Source organism: Scophthalmus maximus, chromosome 20 (assembly GCF_022379125.1).
Source record: "Scophthalmus maximus strain ysfricsl-2021 chromosome 20, ASM2237912v1, whole genome shotgun sequence".
Lineage (NCBI taxonomy): Eukaryota > Metazoa > Chordata > Actinopteri > Pleuronectiformes > Scophthalmidae > Scophthalmus > Scophthalmus maximus.
In genome coordinates, this window is record NC_061534.1 from 8,197,952 (window position 1) to 8,217,500 (window position 19,549).

Sequence of the window (19,549 nt, forward strand, 5' to 3'; positions counted from 1 at the left end):
ATGACTTGTTTCATTCATGTTTCACTGACAAATAGGCATAACGTTGAGTTTGTTTGTTAATTCTGTGTAATCAAAATGGATGGAAATCTTATATGAAATTAAAATAAATGAATCTTAAAAATTAGGGAGTTTATATTCTGACACACACGTTGTTGTTTTTACTGAGGCCTACAGCTGCTCTCAATATCTTGCCACTGGTTGTTGCAAACAACCTCCACATACAAATGACGTTTCAATTAATTAAGTGAAGTGTTATAACTTACATATGATACAGAAAACAAACAGCCAAGAGCTCAGGCCATAAGCACAAGCATGTGTGCGGTTTATTTGAAGGGTTTAAAAGAGAAACTCAACACCACATCAGACTCCTCAGTTTGAGTTTTTGAAGAGGGACATTTTACAGCCATAGGGTAGAAACTGGGGGGTGGGAGGTGAAGAGGTAAGGAGTTAGATATTCGCGGGTCATTGCAGAAAAGGCACTTTTACACATTCAGCAACCACACTGACAGACTCAACAGTGGAAAAAAAATGTTTCTTCTAGCCCACCATCAACATGTAAACAGGCTGGTTTCTCTGTACAACACCAACCAGGCATTTGGTTGTGGAGGAGCTAGAGGAATGCAAAACATAACGTGGAGTCATTCACCGCATGATCACAGCAAGATGGATGAATTTAAAATGCTCCTACAGCACCACTTTGTGGCTACTGAGGTTCCTCTGGAAAACACCCGTGGAACCACGAGGTGGCGCCACATCAGACGAATCAAAGACGAGATGTCAGTGTAATCTTAGTAGAAAATACATCTTCACTAATGAGGTTATGTTTTTACCCACGCCTATTTGTTGGTTGGTTCGTCAGCAGGCATATGCAGAAACACTACTGAACGGACTTCCACAAGATTTGGTGGTAGGATGGGCCAAGAAAGAAAACGTAACATGTTGGCGAATACGTGGACAAAGGGGTGCTTCCAGGAACTGTGTAGCATTTTCTGACACTTTCACCAATATCCCAAATAATAATCCATGGATAGTGATGAAAAAAAAAAATCTATCAAATCTTTATGGGAATAAAAATTAAATTAGGATCAAATGGATTTAATGTGGTTTCATAAGGGGACTGTTGGGCCTGGGCCGAGGTATGTGCTGGACTGAATGCCGGTTCTATGCCTTCCGTCTTCCAAGCAACGAAGTGTTTAGTCCATTTGTCGGCTGCGTGCAGCCGCTGTGGAGTTTCTGTTTTTTAAACATCTCCACATTTTCTGCAGTTTTCTTCTGGTAATTTCATTAATGTAGCTAAATACTGATCCATGAAGTCTCTGGACACCCACTGTGATATTCACAGACTATCAACAAATCAGTTATATGCATTTTGGAATTTATCACTTTCTCACCTGGGACAGCATATTTGCATTGGTTGCCTAATTTTTTTTCATTCTTAACCCTACTCTTTGACCCTTTGAAATGAAACGCAGTAACATTTCCTCAGAGTACATTTTAACTGACTGAAAAAATCTGAATGATGTTTTTATGGAAGTTATTTTATTTCTAATTGAGTAACATTAACAGTACTTTTAGTTGAGTATAATTTTCCAATACAACCTTGGTGTTAATATACGTCCAGGAGAAAAAAATCAAGTAACGGGGAAACTGGGGAAGCATTCAAAGTCGGGCCAGGGTCTTTCCTCATCTTATGTACATTTCCTATAAAGTAAAAGAAGGAAAAGGTAGCAGAGATTTTTACTACTGTCATCATTACCCACAGGGTGTAAAGAGCAAATAAGTTTAAAAAAACATGAATAAATAAAAGAAAAAGAAAAAGTTTCAGCTGCAAGCTCAACATTCATTTGGGAACTACTGTACATGTAACATTGAAAACAAGTCTTTTCCATCTTGGGTTACTTGAACTAATGTGCTGTGCGAGTTCAGTGGAAGATTCAAATCCACAAGAATACAGTGAAAAATCTGATCCCATTTTCTCCTTCTGACAGAACTGTGCTGGGAAGACAAGAGCAGTCGTGTCTTACATTCACTAAGCTGATTGTGCGCTGCCGCTTATCTCTTTGTCTTGGTCTGTTAGCTCTCGTTGGCTCTGCTCTTCTCGTTTTTCCAAAGCAGTCCAGTTTTTTTTTTCTATTATTAATGACTGTTGGTGTCAGAATGTGTAATCGAGTGGAAAACCATTTTAGATATAGTAGATTGTGGCACACGTTATTCAGTTCTCCTCCACTTGCTGGTCAAACATTATATAAATAATTTCAAGTATGGTGTCTCTCCATGGAATAAAGGCAGCCCCTGTCCAGAGTCAACTGGGCCTGGGTTTCTCTGTAGCTACACCCAGAGTCAGTTAAAGTAAGGGCGAACGCTGTGCCATGACTTTTTGTCAATGTTTTTGGTCAGTAGAACATTGACACATCATCTGAAACGTTCACATGACATTTAAACCAACATAAATTACAAAAATGGAGTGATTTCACGGTGCAGCCAGACACAACCACAAGGTTATTAGCAGCTTCTGACTTCTCTGTAAAACGTCAGAACAACCTGGCCTGAAGGGACGGCACCATGAAGGAAACTAGAAAAAGCAGGTTTTTAATACTCACTCGACCCCATTCGTGCCATCAAAATTTAAAAAACAGAGAAGGCATGTGCTGTACGGGGAACAGAGCTGATGCAACACCGAACAAAAGTTAGGTGACACTGAAAATGACATGTTGCCAATCTCTGATTGATTGTACACCTAAACTGCAATGCAGGCCTCATTTTAAAAACAGGGTAAATAGTTTGGATATAAACTGTCAATAATACCTGTAACTGTTAATGCTGCAAAAACAATTAACTGCCAGAACAAAGTTAAATAAAAGCTGGCAGCACTGGTCAAATCTGTACAACTTCTCTGACACGTGTGCGCAGTTGAATATTTTTGCAACTGAAATACATCCAGTTCTCTCTTCAAGGATGTGTACGCGACCAGCAGGTGGGAGGGGACATGTTTTATGTTGTAGAGGCTGTGGTGATGTGGCTAAGGAGAAAGGGGAAGGAGGAGGAGGAGGAGGGAGAGGAGGAGGAAGGAGGTAAGAAGACAAACAGGTTTATACACCTAAGGCCCGCTGGGAGGTAAGAGGAGGGGGTTCAGTATTTCAGCTTCTTGGGCACCTCCCACGAAAAGACGTCTCGACCAAAGTGACCATAAGCTGCTGTGCCTTGGTAGATTGGCTTCTTGAGGTCAAGCTCCCTGAGAGAGAAATAAAATTATCATTAACACAGATGTGTGAAATGTATGCATCTGGGATTTTAATTGCATGTTAGAATTTTTTTTAATTTAAAATTAGACGGCACACCATACCTCACGATAACTCCTGGACGGAGGTCAAAGTTTTTCCTCACAATGTCCAGCAGCTCTTTCTCGCTCTTCTGTGAGGTCCCATAGTGGAAAATGGAGATAGAGAGGGGATGGGCAACTCCAATGGCATAGGACACCTAAAACGGTTGTCAACAATTATGCACACATTAATAACTTCATCTAAAACAAGAGACAAGGTGAAGGAACTAGAAAGCAATTGATAATTAATGTTGTTTCAAGTTTTTCAATTTGTACCTTGAAACAGGAATGTAAAAATGTTAACGGTAAGCTTTGCCATTCCTACCAAGAAAAAGTTACATGGATAAATCATTTTACCACAGATATGTCTAGAAGGTATAGAAAAGATTGTACAGTGCTTGAGGTCATTTAGAAATCCCCAGTTACATAGTTTGTCCGTGTGAGAGCACTGAGAACCTGTTATGTTTTAAGAGTAAAAATGGTCAGAACAGTTGATATCTGAAGGCAAATCTATTAATAATGTCATTTGCTTCATGCTAGTGAGAGTGCATCAGCTGATCATGTTGTTTTTGTATTTCTTTAAGCCGTCAAATATCATCGCCAGACATCTGACTCGAAAATCCTCTAAGTCTGAGTCTCCTGACTTTCTGGCAAATTTACACAACTTAGGTTGAGACTTACACTCGACTCAATCAGCTGTGAACAGGTGACACACAAAGCATTCATTTGCTTAAAACAGTATCTTGTTCAGGTCTACAGGTGGTTGAGTCTTTGATACCAATACTGTTATATATATATATATATATATATATATACACATATATATATATATATATATATATATACACATATATATATATATATACACATATATATATATATATATATATATAAAATATTAAATATACATATTTTGGGCGTACCACCTCTTAAGCACTTTATCATACTGTGTCCTCACCTGGACCAACACACGCCTACAGAGCCTGGCCTTCACCAGAGATTTGGCCACCCAGCGGGCAGCGTAGGCAGCAGAGCGGTCTACCTTTGTGTAGTCCTTCCCAGAAAAAGCTCCACCTCCGTGAGCCCCCCAACCCCCGTAGGTATCGACAATGATTTTGCGCCCCGTCAGACCAGCGTCACCCTTTGGGAAGAATCAGGCTCATTATATACATGACTCTGATGTTTATGAACATTTGAGACAAAGACGTTGCAGAGAAGCTACTTTAAAAAAATATATATATCATCAGACGTGGAATCAGGCCACTGAAGCGGAACTAAATCCACATTCCTTATCTTGGTGTGACTAAAGAAGACAGATCAGAGATTTTAAAGAAGCTCTCGTCTCACTTGAGGTCCTCCGATGACAAAGCGGCCGCTGGGCTGCAGGTGGTATATGGTGTTGTCATCGAGGTAGCCACTGGGAATCACAGCTTTCACCACCTGCTCCTTGAGACGCTGACGCATCTCGTCCAACCTCACGGCCTCGTCGTGCTGCACGGACACCACGACGGTGTGGACACGCAGTGGCACCATGGCACCTTGATTCTGCCGGTACTGAACGGTCACCTGAAGTGGACAAACAAATTATGAATTTATAAGTATGGAAGAGATTACCATCTGTTCTAGTGTTATTTTCATTTCAGGTGCACCATCTTTCAAATCTACTGTATGTATGGAAAGAAACATTAAACCCAAGTATTACATGAGGCCAAAAAAAGAAATTGAAATACAAAGTTTTCAGTGTTGGACTTTTCTAAGCAATGCAGACAGACTGTGTGGAGGTAGAGACACAGTTTCCTCGTCCAACCTGAGTTTTGGAATCGGGTCGGAGCCACGGCAGGGTTCCATCTCGGCGTAATTCCGCCATCTTGGCATTGAGCTTGTGGGCCAGGATGATGGTGAGGGGCATACACTCGTCAGTCTCATCAGTGGCATATCCAAACATCAGACCCTGTCAGAGGTGCAGTCGCAAGCGTGAGAACAAGACGGAAACACAACAACCTCAGTTACCACTACATTTCTGGTGTGTGGATCGAACCCGATAAATGTTTGAACACTCTTAACCTGGTCACCGGCTCCCACGTCCACTTCTTTTCGGTCAAGGTGAACACCCTGAGCAATGTCAGGTGACTGCTGCTCCAACGCCACCAGCACATTGCAGGTCTTATAGTCAAAACCTGTAAAACAGGACGACGAAGCCTCAATGTCACAGTTGTTTCACGTCTCAGTCGTCACCATTCTTCCTCTGAAAGTCTGAATAGGGTTTGACAATGTCTGCTGATCTTCCACCAGTTAAAATAATGGTGGTGCGTGGCATCAAATTCAACAGAATGAGACATTTGTCATTGTCTGGAATTCTCCAAACTGAGTTTTCATTCATTTTATTGAATCAGCGGTGCGCCACCATAAAGCGCCCCCTGTTGGGTGCTTAGTCGGCTGCGGTTTGCAACTTTACCACCAGATGCCGCCAGAAAAGTACAAAAATTACACACTGGGACTCTGAAATTTTTGAACCATGAACTTCAGTATTTTTTAACAAGAAACTCATAGAAATAAGGTGTGTAAAATTAACTAGTATACAGTTGTAGTTTTAATATGTCGGATACACGTTACAGCAGAAATACTTGGATTATAGTGTGCTGCAGGGGTGCACCTGGCTGTGGGGGGATCACCGTGATGACATTGTGATGATTGTCAACTTTCATATACAGTATGCACTTACTTTAATTTAATAACTTTTTGTCACTTATTATCAAATTTGTCTCATTATTTGTGAACAAACTGTCCAGAACAGGTCGGGCTGGATTAGTCTCATTAACAATATAAGTGTACAGTGGAGGGATGGGTACAAAGACTCTTTGTCAAACAGCCCTGCGCCTAAGAATTTAACACTGTGGTATTATTAATTGTCACCGTCGTTGAGCCGATTTGTAAGCTGCTTATGTAAGCCAACAGTCTGGGGCCCACAAAGGTTGACTAAATTAACTTAATTATTCAAGCATGTTTGACGATTAAAAGTCAAATTATAGTTAGTTAGTTAGTTACACAAAGTGACAAAGTCACATTATACAGCGGATTCTCACAGATGTGTTCATTAATTCATTCTGACGTTGTCAGAGCATCATATGAAGTGTCGTTAACTCACTCAAAGCAGAGGCGGAACATTTTTAATTAAAAAAAAATCCTGCATTAATTTTTTTTTTTTTGTTCTTTTAATTTCGAAAATTACAAAAAGAACTGAAAAGAGTACCACTCAAGAACCGACTCGACAAGCAGTATCAGTAAGGGGTGTTGTACAGATAAAATCTTAACAATATGCCTTCAGCTAAGCAGCTGATAAGCATCTGGCAAGACACTGCATTTCTGCATTTTTTTCTAAGAATCCCCTCTGGGTCAGGACCAGTGACAGGCATTGCAGAGGGAAAGGAAGCAAAATTCCTTTAATTGTACTAAAGACAGAGGGTTTTACATCACGAATCTCAACCTGATCATCAAAACTCACAGCAAACCAACTTTCCTCACTGTACCTTTGGAGGAGTCATCATAGCCAATGTGCTTGATTGCCTCTCTGACAATCTTCTGGTAGTCAACGTTGGCCCTGGAAGTGATCTCCCCGGCGAGCAGTATCATGCCCGTCTTAGCAACAGTCTCTGAGGACACAATGATGTGCAGCGTGAGGGATGAGTCAGATTGAAAACATCCTAAACAAACACAAATATGACATCATTCTATATCTTATTTTGTATGACCACAGTCCAAAACAGTCCCGACGATAGTCAGTTAACTATAACCTAAGATCAAGAGGAGCATTTAATCCTCCCTTTTTAGAACCTATAACTGTTGAATATTTGGCATTTCTGAAATTACTTAACTGATTAATATACAAGTTGTTGCTGCATTATTCTCAACATCCAAAGCCACCATACAACACTTAAAGACCTTGATGCAAAGTGTGAACTCGCACTCGCCATTTTGGAAGATCCGTCAGATAGATCTGTGGCACGTCTAGAACATAAAATGCAAATAATCTACTTCTAAAAAATGTTGACACTCCTCATGGCATTGTTCCGTTTGAAGGCCTAAATCTTTACAATGACAGGACCATCAGCTATAACTGGTTAGACTGACTTTAATAGCCGACTAAATAGTTGTCCTACCCCCTTTCACCAAGTTGCTCAACTTCATGCCTTTCTGGAAGGTCAACTCTGGTATGTACGCTGAGGTTTAGGTAAAGCAGAACCAAGAGACTCAGTAGGTAATATACCTCTATTTTATCTTCATCTGGCATATGCACATTTTAATGACAAATACAGCCCGATAGTCGACTTGCTTTGCTGTCCCGAGACTTACCACATGCTACTTTGGCATTAGGGTCTTGTCTGAGGTGGGCATCCAACACAGCATCACTGATTTGGTCACAAATCTTATCTGTGGATTAACATGAGAGAATTTTTTTTAGACCTTTTGTAAAACACACAAAAACACTTCAGTTCTAATTATGGATAAAAACTGACAGCAGTTTATGTAAGCTGTCAAAAGGAAGGCGACGCAGTGTATAAAGAGTGAATATAAGCTCAACACTTTCCATAAATGCTATTTCAAGACTTCTAAAATGGATTATTTACAATATAGTCACCGTTGGTGCCTTAGTTGGGGTTTAACATTTACAGATTCACACATCAGTTTGCATGAAGCTGATGATTACTCATGTTCAAATACTGATGAACACACTTCTAACTTCTCCTCCTTGTTTAAGGACACGCAGTGTGGAACCGTGTTTGACTTCTTCATCCCTCAAGGCCTGGAGGCACATTACTGATCACTCGCCTTAGTCGCAAAGTATAAAATGAGGAAGCACGCCAAGAGTAGAGATCTCTGCAGGGGCTTCTACTGTCCTGAAACAATAAAGTGTGTGAATGTGACTACTTTGCACCCACAGTTGAGCAGCAGCCCCTGCAGTGCCTATATTTAGGAGTGCTGGTAAGCCTATTATCCGTTTCATTAGAGCTGCCCCCACTGCAAGTCTGACAACTAAATGTTCACTACTGGTGCTTTTCTATGTCAAGGTGCAAATGTTAACATTAATGTGTCGCACTTATCCCAGGAAACATAGTGACTTTTGTGTAGTCCATTAATAAACAAAGATGACTCTTTTATCATTCGTTCATTAAAAAATAAACATGTTAAATGCATATGGTACACTTAAAAGTGACACTGGTCTAATTAATAAAATATTAAAACAATCGCATATCCTCCTGTGACGTATTTGCAAAGTAATTTGAGGGATTTTTCTCACATTTTAGGGAAAACTTGCTTTTGCTGAGCACAATAGTGCTTCCGTTGGACTTAACTAGGGCTGCAACGAACCATTATTTTCATCATCGATAAATCTGTTGATTATTTTCTCGATAATAAAACGTTGTAAAATGGTGAAAAATGTGGTATGGGTGTTTCGCCAAAACCACCAAGATGATGTTTTGTTTTGTCCACACACCAAAGATATTCAGCTCACTGTCACAGAGGAGCAAAGACACCAGAAAATATTCCCAATTTTTAAAAGCTGAAATCAGAGAATTTTGACACTTTTTCATAAATAAAAACTACTTGAAACGATTAATCGATTATCAATATTGTCGGCGATTAATCGATTAACCGTCGCAGTTCTGGACTAAACAGGTTTAAAAAAAAAATGCACGTGTTGTCTTCACTGTGTTCTCGTGGCTCACAAGGTGCAGAAATGCTCTAAATTCGTAGGTGGAGAAGAAACATGTGAACAATCAAACCTGTGAGTAGCCGCATGATTGACAGCCCCTCGTTAAACGTGAGGTTAGCTTAGCACAGCTAGCCGCCGCCGCCGCCGCGGTTCTCAGTATCCCCCGAAACCTGCGTCCCCCCCCGGGTGTGTCACCGGTGAGCGTGTGAGCAACGACGCGGGCTACGCTCGCCCCGTGTGAGCAGCCTGTTTGTAAACGTGCGGCCGGAGCCGGAGCCGGAGCCGGAGGAGCAGCTGACCGGCGCACTTGACAACACGAGCACGCCGAGCTAACAGCCGCGCGCGCGCACGCGCACGACCTTGTCCGAGCGGCCAGCGGGACGTCGCCGCGCCGGGCGCACACTCACCGGGGTGTCCTTCTCCCACCGACTCGGACGTGAACAGGAAGCAGTCCTCGTCGGGGAACGAGCCGCAGTGGTCGCCGTTCAGGTTCACGTTCATTGTAGTCAGTGGACACACACGCACGCACACGCACACACACACACACACTGTACGCTAACAGGCTAACAGGCTAACAGGCTAGCCGCTCTCTCTCTCTCTCTCTCTCACACACACACACACACTCGTCAAGTCCCGACCCCGGTCTGAGCTGCGACTCCCGGCAGCGGATTGTATAAAGCGTCTGAACCAAACTGTTGTCGTCCAGTTCTTTGACTTTGTATTGAGGCTTCAGGTCATTTTCTCCGCAGCCAATGTTGTTGTGGGGCTCCGGCCATGTGGTGCGAGGAGGGCGTGTGCTCCCGCGGAGGACGGGAAGAAAGGAAGGTCTCCACAGGGGCCACACGAGCAGCGCGGTGTGGAAGAGGCAGAAGAAGTGGCACTTCTCTGCAAGACAGAGGATGTGTCGAGAAAAAAGTCTAACTCAAGACTTTTGTAATTCTTGAATAATGTCGAAATGTTGAGAAATAAGTCAACATGTTGAGAGTATAGTTGAGATGATGAGGAAAGTGAATATAGTTGAAATGATGAGAACAGTGAATATAGTTGAGATGATGAGGAAAGTGAATATAGTTGAAATGATGAGAACAGTGAATATAGTTGAGATGATGAGGAAAGTGAATATAGTTGAAATGTTGAGAGTAAAGTTGAAATATTGAGAACAGTGAATATAGTTGAAATGTTGAGAGTAAAGTTGAAATATTGAGAACAGTGAATATAGTTGAAATATTGAGAACAGTGAATATAGTTGAAATGTTGAGAACAGTGAATATAGTTGAAATGTTGAGAGTAAAGTTGAAATATTGAGAACAGTGAATATAGCTGAAATGTTGAGAACAGTGAATATAGTTGATATGTTAAGAGTAAAGTTGAAATGTTGAGAACAGTGAACATAGTTGAAATGTTGAGAATAGTGAATATAGTTGAAATATTGAGAACAGTGAATATAGTTGATATGTTGAGAACAGTGAATATAGTTGAAATGTTGAGAACAGTGAATATAGTTGAAATATTGAGAACAGTGAATATAGTTGAAATGTTGAGAACAGTGAATATAGTTGATATGTTGAGAACAGTGAATATAGTTGAAATGTTGAGAACAGTGAATATAGTTGAAATGTTGAGAATAGTGAATATAGTTGAAATGTTGAGAACAGTGAATATAGTTGAAATGTTGAGAACAGTGAATATAGTTGATATGTTGAGAACAGTGAATATAGTTGATATGTTGAGAACAGTGAATATAGTTGAAATGTTGAGAACAGTGAATATAGTTGAAATGTTGAGAACAGTGAATATAGTTGATATGTTGAGAACAGTGAATATAGTTGAAATGTTGAGAACAGTGAATATAGTTGAAATGTTGAGAAGAGTAAATAGTTGAAATATTGAGAATAGTGAATATAGTTGAAATATTGAGAACAGTGAATATAGTTGATATGTTGAGAGTAAAGTTGAAATGTTGAGAAAAGTGAATATAGTTGAAATGTTGAGAACAGTGAATATAGTTGAAATGTTGAGAGTAAAGTTGAAATGTTGAGAATAGTGAATATAGTTGAAATGTTGAGAACAGTGAATATAGTTGAAATGTTGAGAGTAAAGTTGAAATGTTGAGAATAGTGAATATAGTTGAAATGTTGAGAACAGTGAATATAGTTGAAATGTTGAGAACAGTGAATATAGTTGAAATGTTGAGAATAGGGAATATAGTTGAAATGTTGAGAACAGTGAATATAGTTGAAATGTTGAGAATAGGGAATATAGTTGATATGTTCTTGTAGATGAAGAATATCTCTCCTCTTTTCTCAGTGAGAAACCATCCTTCTTCCCTGTCCAGAATAATGTCTGTGTCCCTTGTCCTTTAGATGTAGATAGACGACTGAATCCTGCCCCGAGGAGCCGCCTCTCCTGTGTGGAGCCATGCGTCTAGTTGACTAACTAACTCTTCAGGGCAGGATTCAGATGTTTTTAAGTCAACTAAACAAGCCAACTTTCTCCCACTTACAGTGCTGTCCTTTCATCCCTTCCCCGGAGACTTAAACACTTCTTGTGTCCACAACACCTGTGTGGACCAAGGGGTTGTTATTCCAGTTTCAGCGACAGTTGCTCATACTGCCTGGAGGCTGGATCATTAACAAACACTTTTTCCCCCCACCTGTCGTACTGTTAGCAATTTGACATATCCTTCGACTTTCATCTAGAAATTTTCTAGTTTATTTGTGACTTTTCAACTTCGAAACTCCTCCATAGTGTTTGGTGGGGAACAAAAACACTGGCAGTGGCAGTCGTGATGGTGGATCTGTAATCTAAACTTTTTGCAGTCTATACATGAATTCCAAATGAAAGTGTCTGGCTACGTTATGGCCCAACCTCCTGCTGTAGGCATCAGATGCCTAATATCTGTCTGACCGTCTGATAAAACAATAGGACCAAGGAGACTGTGCGGCTTGTTTTGCCTCTCCACCCCTGTGACTCTCCTTGGTTTTAGATCTGCTTGCTAATCCAAAAGTGATAATCTTGATTACAAACATCAGGACAAAACCGTAAGCCGCGTACACTCGTCTCTGTCTCCGTGGAAACCTCGAGATCTTCTTTGTCTAAAACTAATTGTGTGGGTGTGATGGATATATTTGTTTGGTTGTTTCTATTTGAACATTACTGGATTTTTTTTTAACCTTTGCAGTGCAACCCATAGGTTAGACACATCCACACGAGGACAAAGTCCGTGTTTTGTACTTATAACAAATACTGATAATTCAATTCAAGTACTGTGAGCCTTGAATTTCTGCTATGAAGAGATGACTTCAAGTCCATGTCTTGATGCCATTTTGTTCTCTTTAAACAGCTGTCACGTCTGTTGTCAGGAAAATTGAGTTTAAGTAGAAATTTCGATTTGCAGCAAACTTTTCAACAACGTGAGTCTCTCTCTTTGGGTTGGGTAGGAATTAAGTCAATTTTAAAAAGGCTATAGGTGAAGTTTCAGAGTCCCCGGTATTAAAGTATTTACTTAATTTTTATATTACAAATAATTGTAATATTCAAATCTCCACTCTAACTCAAATTGTTTTTTGACTTTGAGTCCTCACCTCCACACACATGTACACACAAACAGATGAAAGTCCTTTTGTCTTGTCCGACCTTTTTTATTGTGCACACTCACACAGATAAATAACAGTGTTTTGCTTAAAGCCAAAGGACCACTTTGGTCTAAACATCCACTCACTGAGCTCCATAGAACAGGGGCTGTATTCACAAAGCTGCTAAGAATAAGAGCATTGATCTAGGATTACTGTCGAGGTCACGTGGTCACATATAGCTTCAAATTGATTGAGTCGGTAAAATGCTCTATCTCTATTCATGTATTCATTATCTTCATTTTTTGAATACAGGCCAGAAACTATTGAGTTCAAATATTCAAACCATCTTCTGGTCCAAAATGCAAATCACACACATTTATGTTTGAACACAGGCTTACACATAAACCCAGAGACACACACACACACACACACACAGACACACACACACACACACACGCACTCTCCATGGTGAACTATGATACCATCAGTGCTTCTGGTCCAGAGCCCTCATTTTGAAAGAAGACTGTTAACAAAGATCCGTATTGCTGTCAATAAGAACTCTGGCTTCACATTCAATATGGTTGTTTACGTATGATATAGCTTATGAGTCTATAAAAGCACTTGTCGTCAGGGGTCTGGGCACATCTTTGAGTTCAAGATACACACAGTGTATGAGCTGATGGTAGATTCAGAAACAGAACTGCAGGGCTACAACGTGGAATGTTGGCAAACTACATTAGGAGTCGTTAAATGTGCTGCTTCTACCAGCACAGTGACAGTGTGGGGTCACACACAGACAGTACCTGCTTTTAGTTATTGATGTTAATTTCTCTGCAGTGTCTGTTTCCCCGGCCTTCCCTATCTGTTTGAGCCCGTGGGGCTAACCTGAGCTGGTCTGTGTTCACCTAAGATGGCGGCGATCAGGGCCTCTGGTGCAGTCACTCCGCCACCTGGAGAGACGGGGCTGCGAGGACTGAGCGGGCTGATGGATGGCGATGGCACAGTGCCGGGGGACACCAGTCGCTCTTTCTTAGCAGCAGAGCAGGGGGAGCGGCTTGGCGCCTGGCCTTCTTTAGAGCGAGGACAGAGGCTGAGGCCCTGCAGGGAGGGGAGGGGGTTGGAGGAGAGAGCCGGAACTGCCGGGCTGCGGCTGCGCCGGTGGCGATGGTGGTGTTTGCCTGTGTTAGGGCTCGGGCTGCGGGAGTTTGGAGCCAGCAGGACAAGAGTGCTATCGTCTTCTGAGCTGACATCGGAGCTGTCCGAGCGATGTATGGTGGGGCTGTGGACTGGTAACTTAATCTGTTGGGGATACGAGAGAAGACGACCTCATGAGCAGGTGTGCTGACAGGACACCATGTGGGCATACTTCTCCACCCCATTTTAAAAGAGGCCATATACATGCAACATACTACTTAACTAAAAGTGCGACTGAATTATCAGCAAAATGTACCATCAAAATAAAACTACTCATTGTGCAGCAGAATGTCCCCTGTCAGAGTTATATTATTATATATTGTACTGTATCTCAGACGCATGCAGGTCGAGGGAAAAGTGCAACATTTCCCTCTGAAATGTAGTGGAGTAGAATCATAAAGGTAGTTAAAAAGGTAAACACTTTAGGAAGTAAGTAAGTAGTTCTCACATTTTGGGGACTGGAATTTGGCTTTTTGAATGACTGAAAACAATTGATAATCCAAATTGTCTCGCACTAATTTTCTCTCAGTTGATTAATGGATTAATTAACAAATCTTTCGATCTCAAAGTTCTATTCAAAAAGTAGCATATATCCATTAAAGGAGCAAGAAAGCAACTTTTTCTCACTGTACCTGAACAGGCGTTGACAGTCCAACAATACTGTTCATATTATTGCTGTAGTAACCAAGGAGGTATTCACAGTCATCTCTCGGCAAATCCTCCTCTGAAAATGTCACCTGGAGTGAGAGGAAAAGAAAGAAAAATGTCAGCTGCGAGTTCGGCTGTGGTACAAAATACGTTGACGGAACATTGGTGAGTTTTTAGTATGTGACACACACCTGTGTTGCATGCTCTCCCTTGGCCCACACATAGGCCTGGTAATCTTTGTGATGTCTGAATCCAACCTGTGCAGATAGAAAAGAAGGCCATAACGGTAACATACTGACAGTGGGAGTCAATTAGGTAGAATCTAAAACAAATGATTTTTTTTGTAGGTGTGAGGTTGGACTGTAATGAAGTGAGGATTACCTTATATATCGCAACCCAGTCCCACGAGCTGCGCTGATAAGTTGACGCTAAAGTGAATCTGACGGTAGCATCTGAGACTTTAAACCACTCCTTATTAAACTGCAGCTCCACCATGGGCATGGTCACCTTGAATGGGAACTGGAGGAAAAGAGAACACGGCACAGAAAAGAGGAATAAACCATAAAAAGAGAGACAGTTCGCTGCAGTGTGATTGAGAACATGTATAAAATGTTGTCTCACGTGCAGGGAGAACAGGGCAGAAACAGGCTTGTGGTCACTGATGGTGTAGCCCATGTGACTTCGGTACGTGTGCTGTGTCACTTTGGTTGCGCCGCCCAGCCATGAGGTCAGACCCCGCTGCAGCGCTGCATTGTGGGTAGGAACTGGGGAGCCGGTGCGTCGAAGGCGCCAGAGGATGCGATCCGTCCAGGCAGGTTTCCTCTTCTTGGCGCTGACATGAATTAAGAAAAAACTCACAGTTCAACAGATGTACAAGACAAAATGCATTACTTTTACGCTTGTGATTGAGGCAACGTTACAAACCTGGTGTCGTATGTGTGAGTGCCCACATCGAACTTATAAGTAGGTGGGAATTTGAGAGGTCCCTCCATGAAGCCTTCCAGGATGGCCTCTGTGTTTTTAGCCATGTTGAGCTGTAGAGTGAGACAAATGATGAGAACAGAACAAGATGATTCTCATCCAACCTGACTAGAATGTGAAGTCTGTTAAGTTTGAATAACAGCGCCCTCTATTGGTTGATATATGAGAGACAAACAGGCGGCGTAAAGTCCATGTGTCTCTGTGAACAGGTGAATGTTTTAAAGCGCTGGAGGCACCCCACCTGGTCCCGCTCCAACAGAAGAGGCAGCTTGTCGCTGTCGATGGCACATTTCACCACGTGGATGTCATAGTCTTCAATACGGAAATTTAAATCTCCGAACCAAAACACAACACTGGGGACAGGAAAAGATACAGTTGAGACATGTTTCATTTACTCAAGATGCATTCAATATCAAATCGTGAGACGTTTAAGCTTCATTATGTAATAGAGATGGATTTATTATTAGTGAATGCCTGAGTCATGAAACAATTCGGTGAAAATAAAAATAAAATCTTGATTAAAAAACATATTTCTTATAGTGTTGCCCGGTTGTAAAGGGTGTCTCTCTGCTGTTCAGTCGCGGTAACAACTAAAACTATGCCTGCGTGTCGAGTTATATTATAGGCATTTTAAACGTGTTACCCTCTTGAGTGCCTCAGATTTCTCAAACCTTAACTTGCTTAACTGCAAACGTGTGACATTTACTGGTTAGTTGAGCTAAATGATGGTGTGCACCTTTTGTTCAAAATGATCTAACATAATGTCACCCACTCGTGGTCCAGTACACCCGTGGCGGTCCCTCCCTCAAACTGCTGCTGTTGCAGGATGCTTTCAAAGTCCTCCATCCGCTGCTCCAGGTTCCTCATGTGTGCCGGCAGGTGACAGTTGAGAAAGCACACCGCGTGGCCGAACATCGTCATCCTCACGCTGACGCCGCCTTTATTCCCCTTGGAGTGAGCGGAAAGACAGAAATAGGTCCCTTATGCAGTGTCTTTATAATATAGAATAATTTTTCTTTTGAAACACCAGGGTGTATCCACAAGATCCATTTTCAGAGACAAGGTCATGTTTTTTTTGCAGCTATGGAGTCACAGAACCAGAAAGCCAGACTGCCTGCTGCTGCTGTGACCTCAAAGGGAAGGAGACTGCACCAGCAGCAGACAGAGGTGATGCTGACATCAACACACACATGAAGGTCACGCGCCGACATATGCACCCACACATGCACGTGCCTGCGGGCAGGAGGGAGCACACACGCCACCTTTCAACACCCCCATTTCCATCCCCCCCTGAAGCCCACTGACTCAACCCCACAACACATTTTGCAATGTAATAAATCTCTGAGCTGGATTCAGAGCAGCTCTCTTCAATGCTTAGCACGTACCCAATATCCCCCAAGTCCTGTGCGTGTACTCTCCGTCTGCACGCCTCTGAGGAATGGAAGATGGCAGAATTTGGACAAAACCAGCAGCAGCACTCCCTGCATTCGCTGCGACGCCACCTAAACAGATGGGACGGACGACATTTCAGATTGAAACACAAGTATGTGAGCTATGAGCAACATCGCGTTTAACTTTCACTGACCAGAACGTATCCAGAAGGGCTGAGTGTGTCCATGCAAAGCTCGCTCCACTGGTCCGAGAAAAGAGCATCCTTCAGCCTCTTGTTGATCATGGAGTTCACCTCCTGGAATCTGGAAGGTGCCAGAAAGTAGAGAAATGTCACAAACACGTCAAGATGAAACTTCTCAGTGACGCGTAACAGAAGGGGACGGCTCAACGTGAACACAGATGACTGAGTGGGCACTCGCCGGCTGTCTCCCTGGCACCGCTGTGCCTGGTGGAAATACTTGCTGCTTACCCGATAATAAACATGTCAACACTCCCATCTGAGACATTTGGTCCAAACAGAGAAGTGATGTCATCTGGCGGGACAGCTGAGCCCACGTTCCACGTGACGATGTGCACCCTTTCGTGAGAGAGAAATGGTGCATTAGATTTAAAGGTCTGTAGGAAGGAGGACATTATCTGTAATCCTCAGGGATATAGCTTCATCAGTGTTTCTGTATATATAAAAAAAAAAGATGAGCACAATTAAGCATCTCTTTGTACCTCGATGATGACTAAGTGTGTGTGTGTGTGTGTGTGTGTGTGTGTGTGTGTGCGTGTGTGTGCATGGTTGAGTGCTAGGTGAGAGAGAGAAATAGATGGATCTAACTATAATTGAACTACCACACTATTACATTACAGAAACACACATTTTTATCTTTATTTGTGATTAATCTTCTCAATTGATCAATTAAACGTTTGTCTTTAGAAAGTAAGTAAACAGTGAGCAGTTTATTGATTGCTTATTGATAAGTTATATATTATTATCATCACATTTTTGTATTTCTGAACATGGACATTGAAAACAAGACATTTTGAGAACTGCTAAACAGCAGCATTCTAATGTCAGAAATTACTCAATTTCCTTTCAAATATACCTTCTTTTTTTAAATAGTTTATTTTACTTGATTGTGTAGTGCTTTTAGACTAAATCTCAAATTCCCGCACAATTTTTCAACATCCCATCAAGAGCAATTTTAAGAAGTATGAGGTGGAAAAAATTGAAGGTGACAGTAATGACTGATAAATCATGGTTAGATGGATGGATTATTTTTTTTAGAGACGTTTTTCATTTGATGCTGGAGTAAAAGTAAAGTAATTGCTCAGATTATAACACAAACTTTAGATGTAAAGTTTGAGATTTGTAGTTAATGGGCTAAAACATGCTCAATAAACACCATGATCTATATCGACCTGATGATCTAGGTGACGAGAAATGTGCAGAGGTTGCTGCTGCCATCTGAAGACATTTTATCCTTCATATAAACACAGCTCTACACATTTCAAACATTTTTACAAGCTGCCATTGTTTATGGGTGAGGAACAACAGAAGTATGCCTCCGGGAAGGCCGCCAACAAAATGTGGCTGTCACACTGTCAGGTTCATAAAGCTCTAATTGAAATTTGCAGCCTTGATTCATGTGACCTGGTCTGGCGAACATCAACTTTCTTACAGGGGCAGCTTCCGCTGCTGTGTTTAGACACAACAGGGAACAGCAGCCACAGTGGCACAGAGCAGCATCTTGTAAAACTGACAGAATCTACAGTATAACATGTCTTCATGAATGTGTTTATCTTTGTCTCACCTGAAGTCATTGTTCTCCAATCCTGGCTTCTCCGACGGCACTTGGCTCTGCTTCGAGCCCCCGGGTGAGGGGCACCTCTGTGACTGACCACCGAGGCCGAGCTTGGGGCTGAGACTGGTGGGTGGGCTCGGGTTGGGCTGGGGAAGGCTGGGAGTGGGACTCAGGTAAGGCTGGCTGTTGTAAGACTGTGGGCTGTGGGGACTCTGAGGACTGTGCAGAGGGAAGGAGCTCTCCGTCTGGGAATGCGGCAGGACGTTGGCACACTGAGGTACTGGGATGCAAACTGGGATCAAATGTATGTCCTGGGAGGGCTCCACTGAGAATCTGGTTGGACTTGGGGCAGGTTTATTTCCGAGAGCCGTCGGTCGTGGCCGGCTTATGCTCGTCAGTGTTGCTGGGACGGACCCAGAATTCGCGCACACTTGCTGCATTTCCTGTGTCACTTTCGCGGGTACAACTGCCGCCTGGACGGGGCTCAGTCCAGACTGTTTGTTGAGAACCTCGGATGGACGGATGAGAGACGACTCCTGTATTGCGAGCTGAGGGGGTAAACCTTGACCGGCTCCATTCACCTCACAGGGTCCCGGTTGCAGTTTGGCCCCACACGGGTCAGTGCTGATTTGATTGTGCCGCATGCGATCCATCGACCTGCAACGAGTATAGTACGAGGTTGATCACAGCACAGCCTGATTCTAGTGTTTGTGAGATTTAAAACAAACAAACAAACAGTGGAGCATACGGCGAAAACAACAATGACTTTTGACCTTTCGCAATGTCTCCAACTTGTCTGTGCGCTTAAATCACAAAACCTCTGTATGTATCAGTGAGGCCTTGGTGCAGAGGATGAGGCTTCAATGGGCGAATGCTTTAGTTTGAACGCCTCATGCTCACTGATGCCGACGATGTTATCTTGCATAGGCAACTG

At 42.3% G+C, this 19,549-nt stretch overlaps 2 protein-coding genes across 3 annotated transcripts in view; both read right to left on the minus strand.

Moving 5' to 3' along the window:
• Window positions 1-293: 293 nt before the first annotated feature.
• mat2aa (methionine adenosyltransferase II, alpha a) lies at window positions 294-9,861 on the minus strand. Of its 2 annotated transcripts, none has more exons than XM_035608699.2 (9): window positions 9,440-9,861; window positions 7,670-7,747; window positions 6,847-6,969; window positions 5,384-5,496; window positions 5,127-5,270; window positions 4,667-4,885; window positions 4,278-4,460; window positions 3,344-3,477; window positions 294-3,232 (listed from the first exon to the last, which is right to left on the minus strand). In XM_035608699.2, exons 1-9 carry the CDS (start codon window positions 9,531-9,533, stop codon window positions 3,130-3,132), a joined length of 1,191 nt encoding a protein of 396 aa, XP_035464592.1. In that variant the 5' UTR covers window positions 9,534-9,861; the 3' UTR covers window positions 294-3,129. The 2 variants fall into 2 exon arrangements, with proteins under 2 accessions (XP_035464592.1, XP_035464593.1); XM_035608700.2 differs by lacking the exon at window positions 9,440-9,861 and adding an exon at window positions 9,103-9,370.
• A 2,788-nt stretch (window positions 9,862-12,649) lies between these two features.
• Window positions 12,650-19,549, minus strand: part of LOC118284791 (inositol polyphosphate 5-phosphatase K) — a 7,967-nt gene continuing 1,067 nt past the window's right edge. The window contains exons 2-13 of the mRNA XM_035607835.2: window positions 18,625-19,272; window positions 17,292-17,399; window positions 17,016-17,124; window positions 16,816-16,932; window positions 16,203-16,378; window positions 15,672-15,783; window positions 15,374-15,483; window positions 15,071-15,281; window positions 14,831-14,968; window positions 14,641-14,706; window positions 14,434-14,538; window positions 12,650-13,906 (exon numbers count right to left, since the gene is read on the minus strand). Coding sequence (XP_035463728.1) covers window positions 13,466-13,906; window positions 14,434-14,538; window positions 14,641-14,706; window positions 14,831-14,968; window positions 15,071-15,281; window positions 15,374-15,483; window positions 15,672-15,783; window positions 16,203-16,378; window positions 16,816-16,932; window positions 17,016-17,124; window positions 17,292-17,399; window positions 18,625-19,268 — 2,337 coding nt within the window. The 5' untranslated portion in view covers window positions 19,269-19,272 and the 3' untranslated portion in view covers window positions 12,650-13,465. The remainder of the gene's footprint in view (window positions 13,907-14,433; window positions 14,539-14,640; window positions 14,707-14,830; window positions 14,969-15,070; window positions 15,282-15,373; window positions 15,484-15,671; window positions 15,784-16,202; window positions 16,379-16,815; window positions 16,933-17,015; window positions 17,125-17,291; window positions 17,400-18,624; window positions 19,273-19,549) is intronic.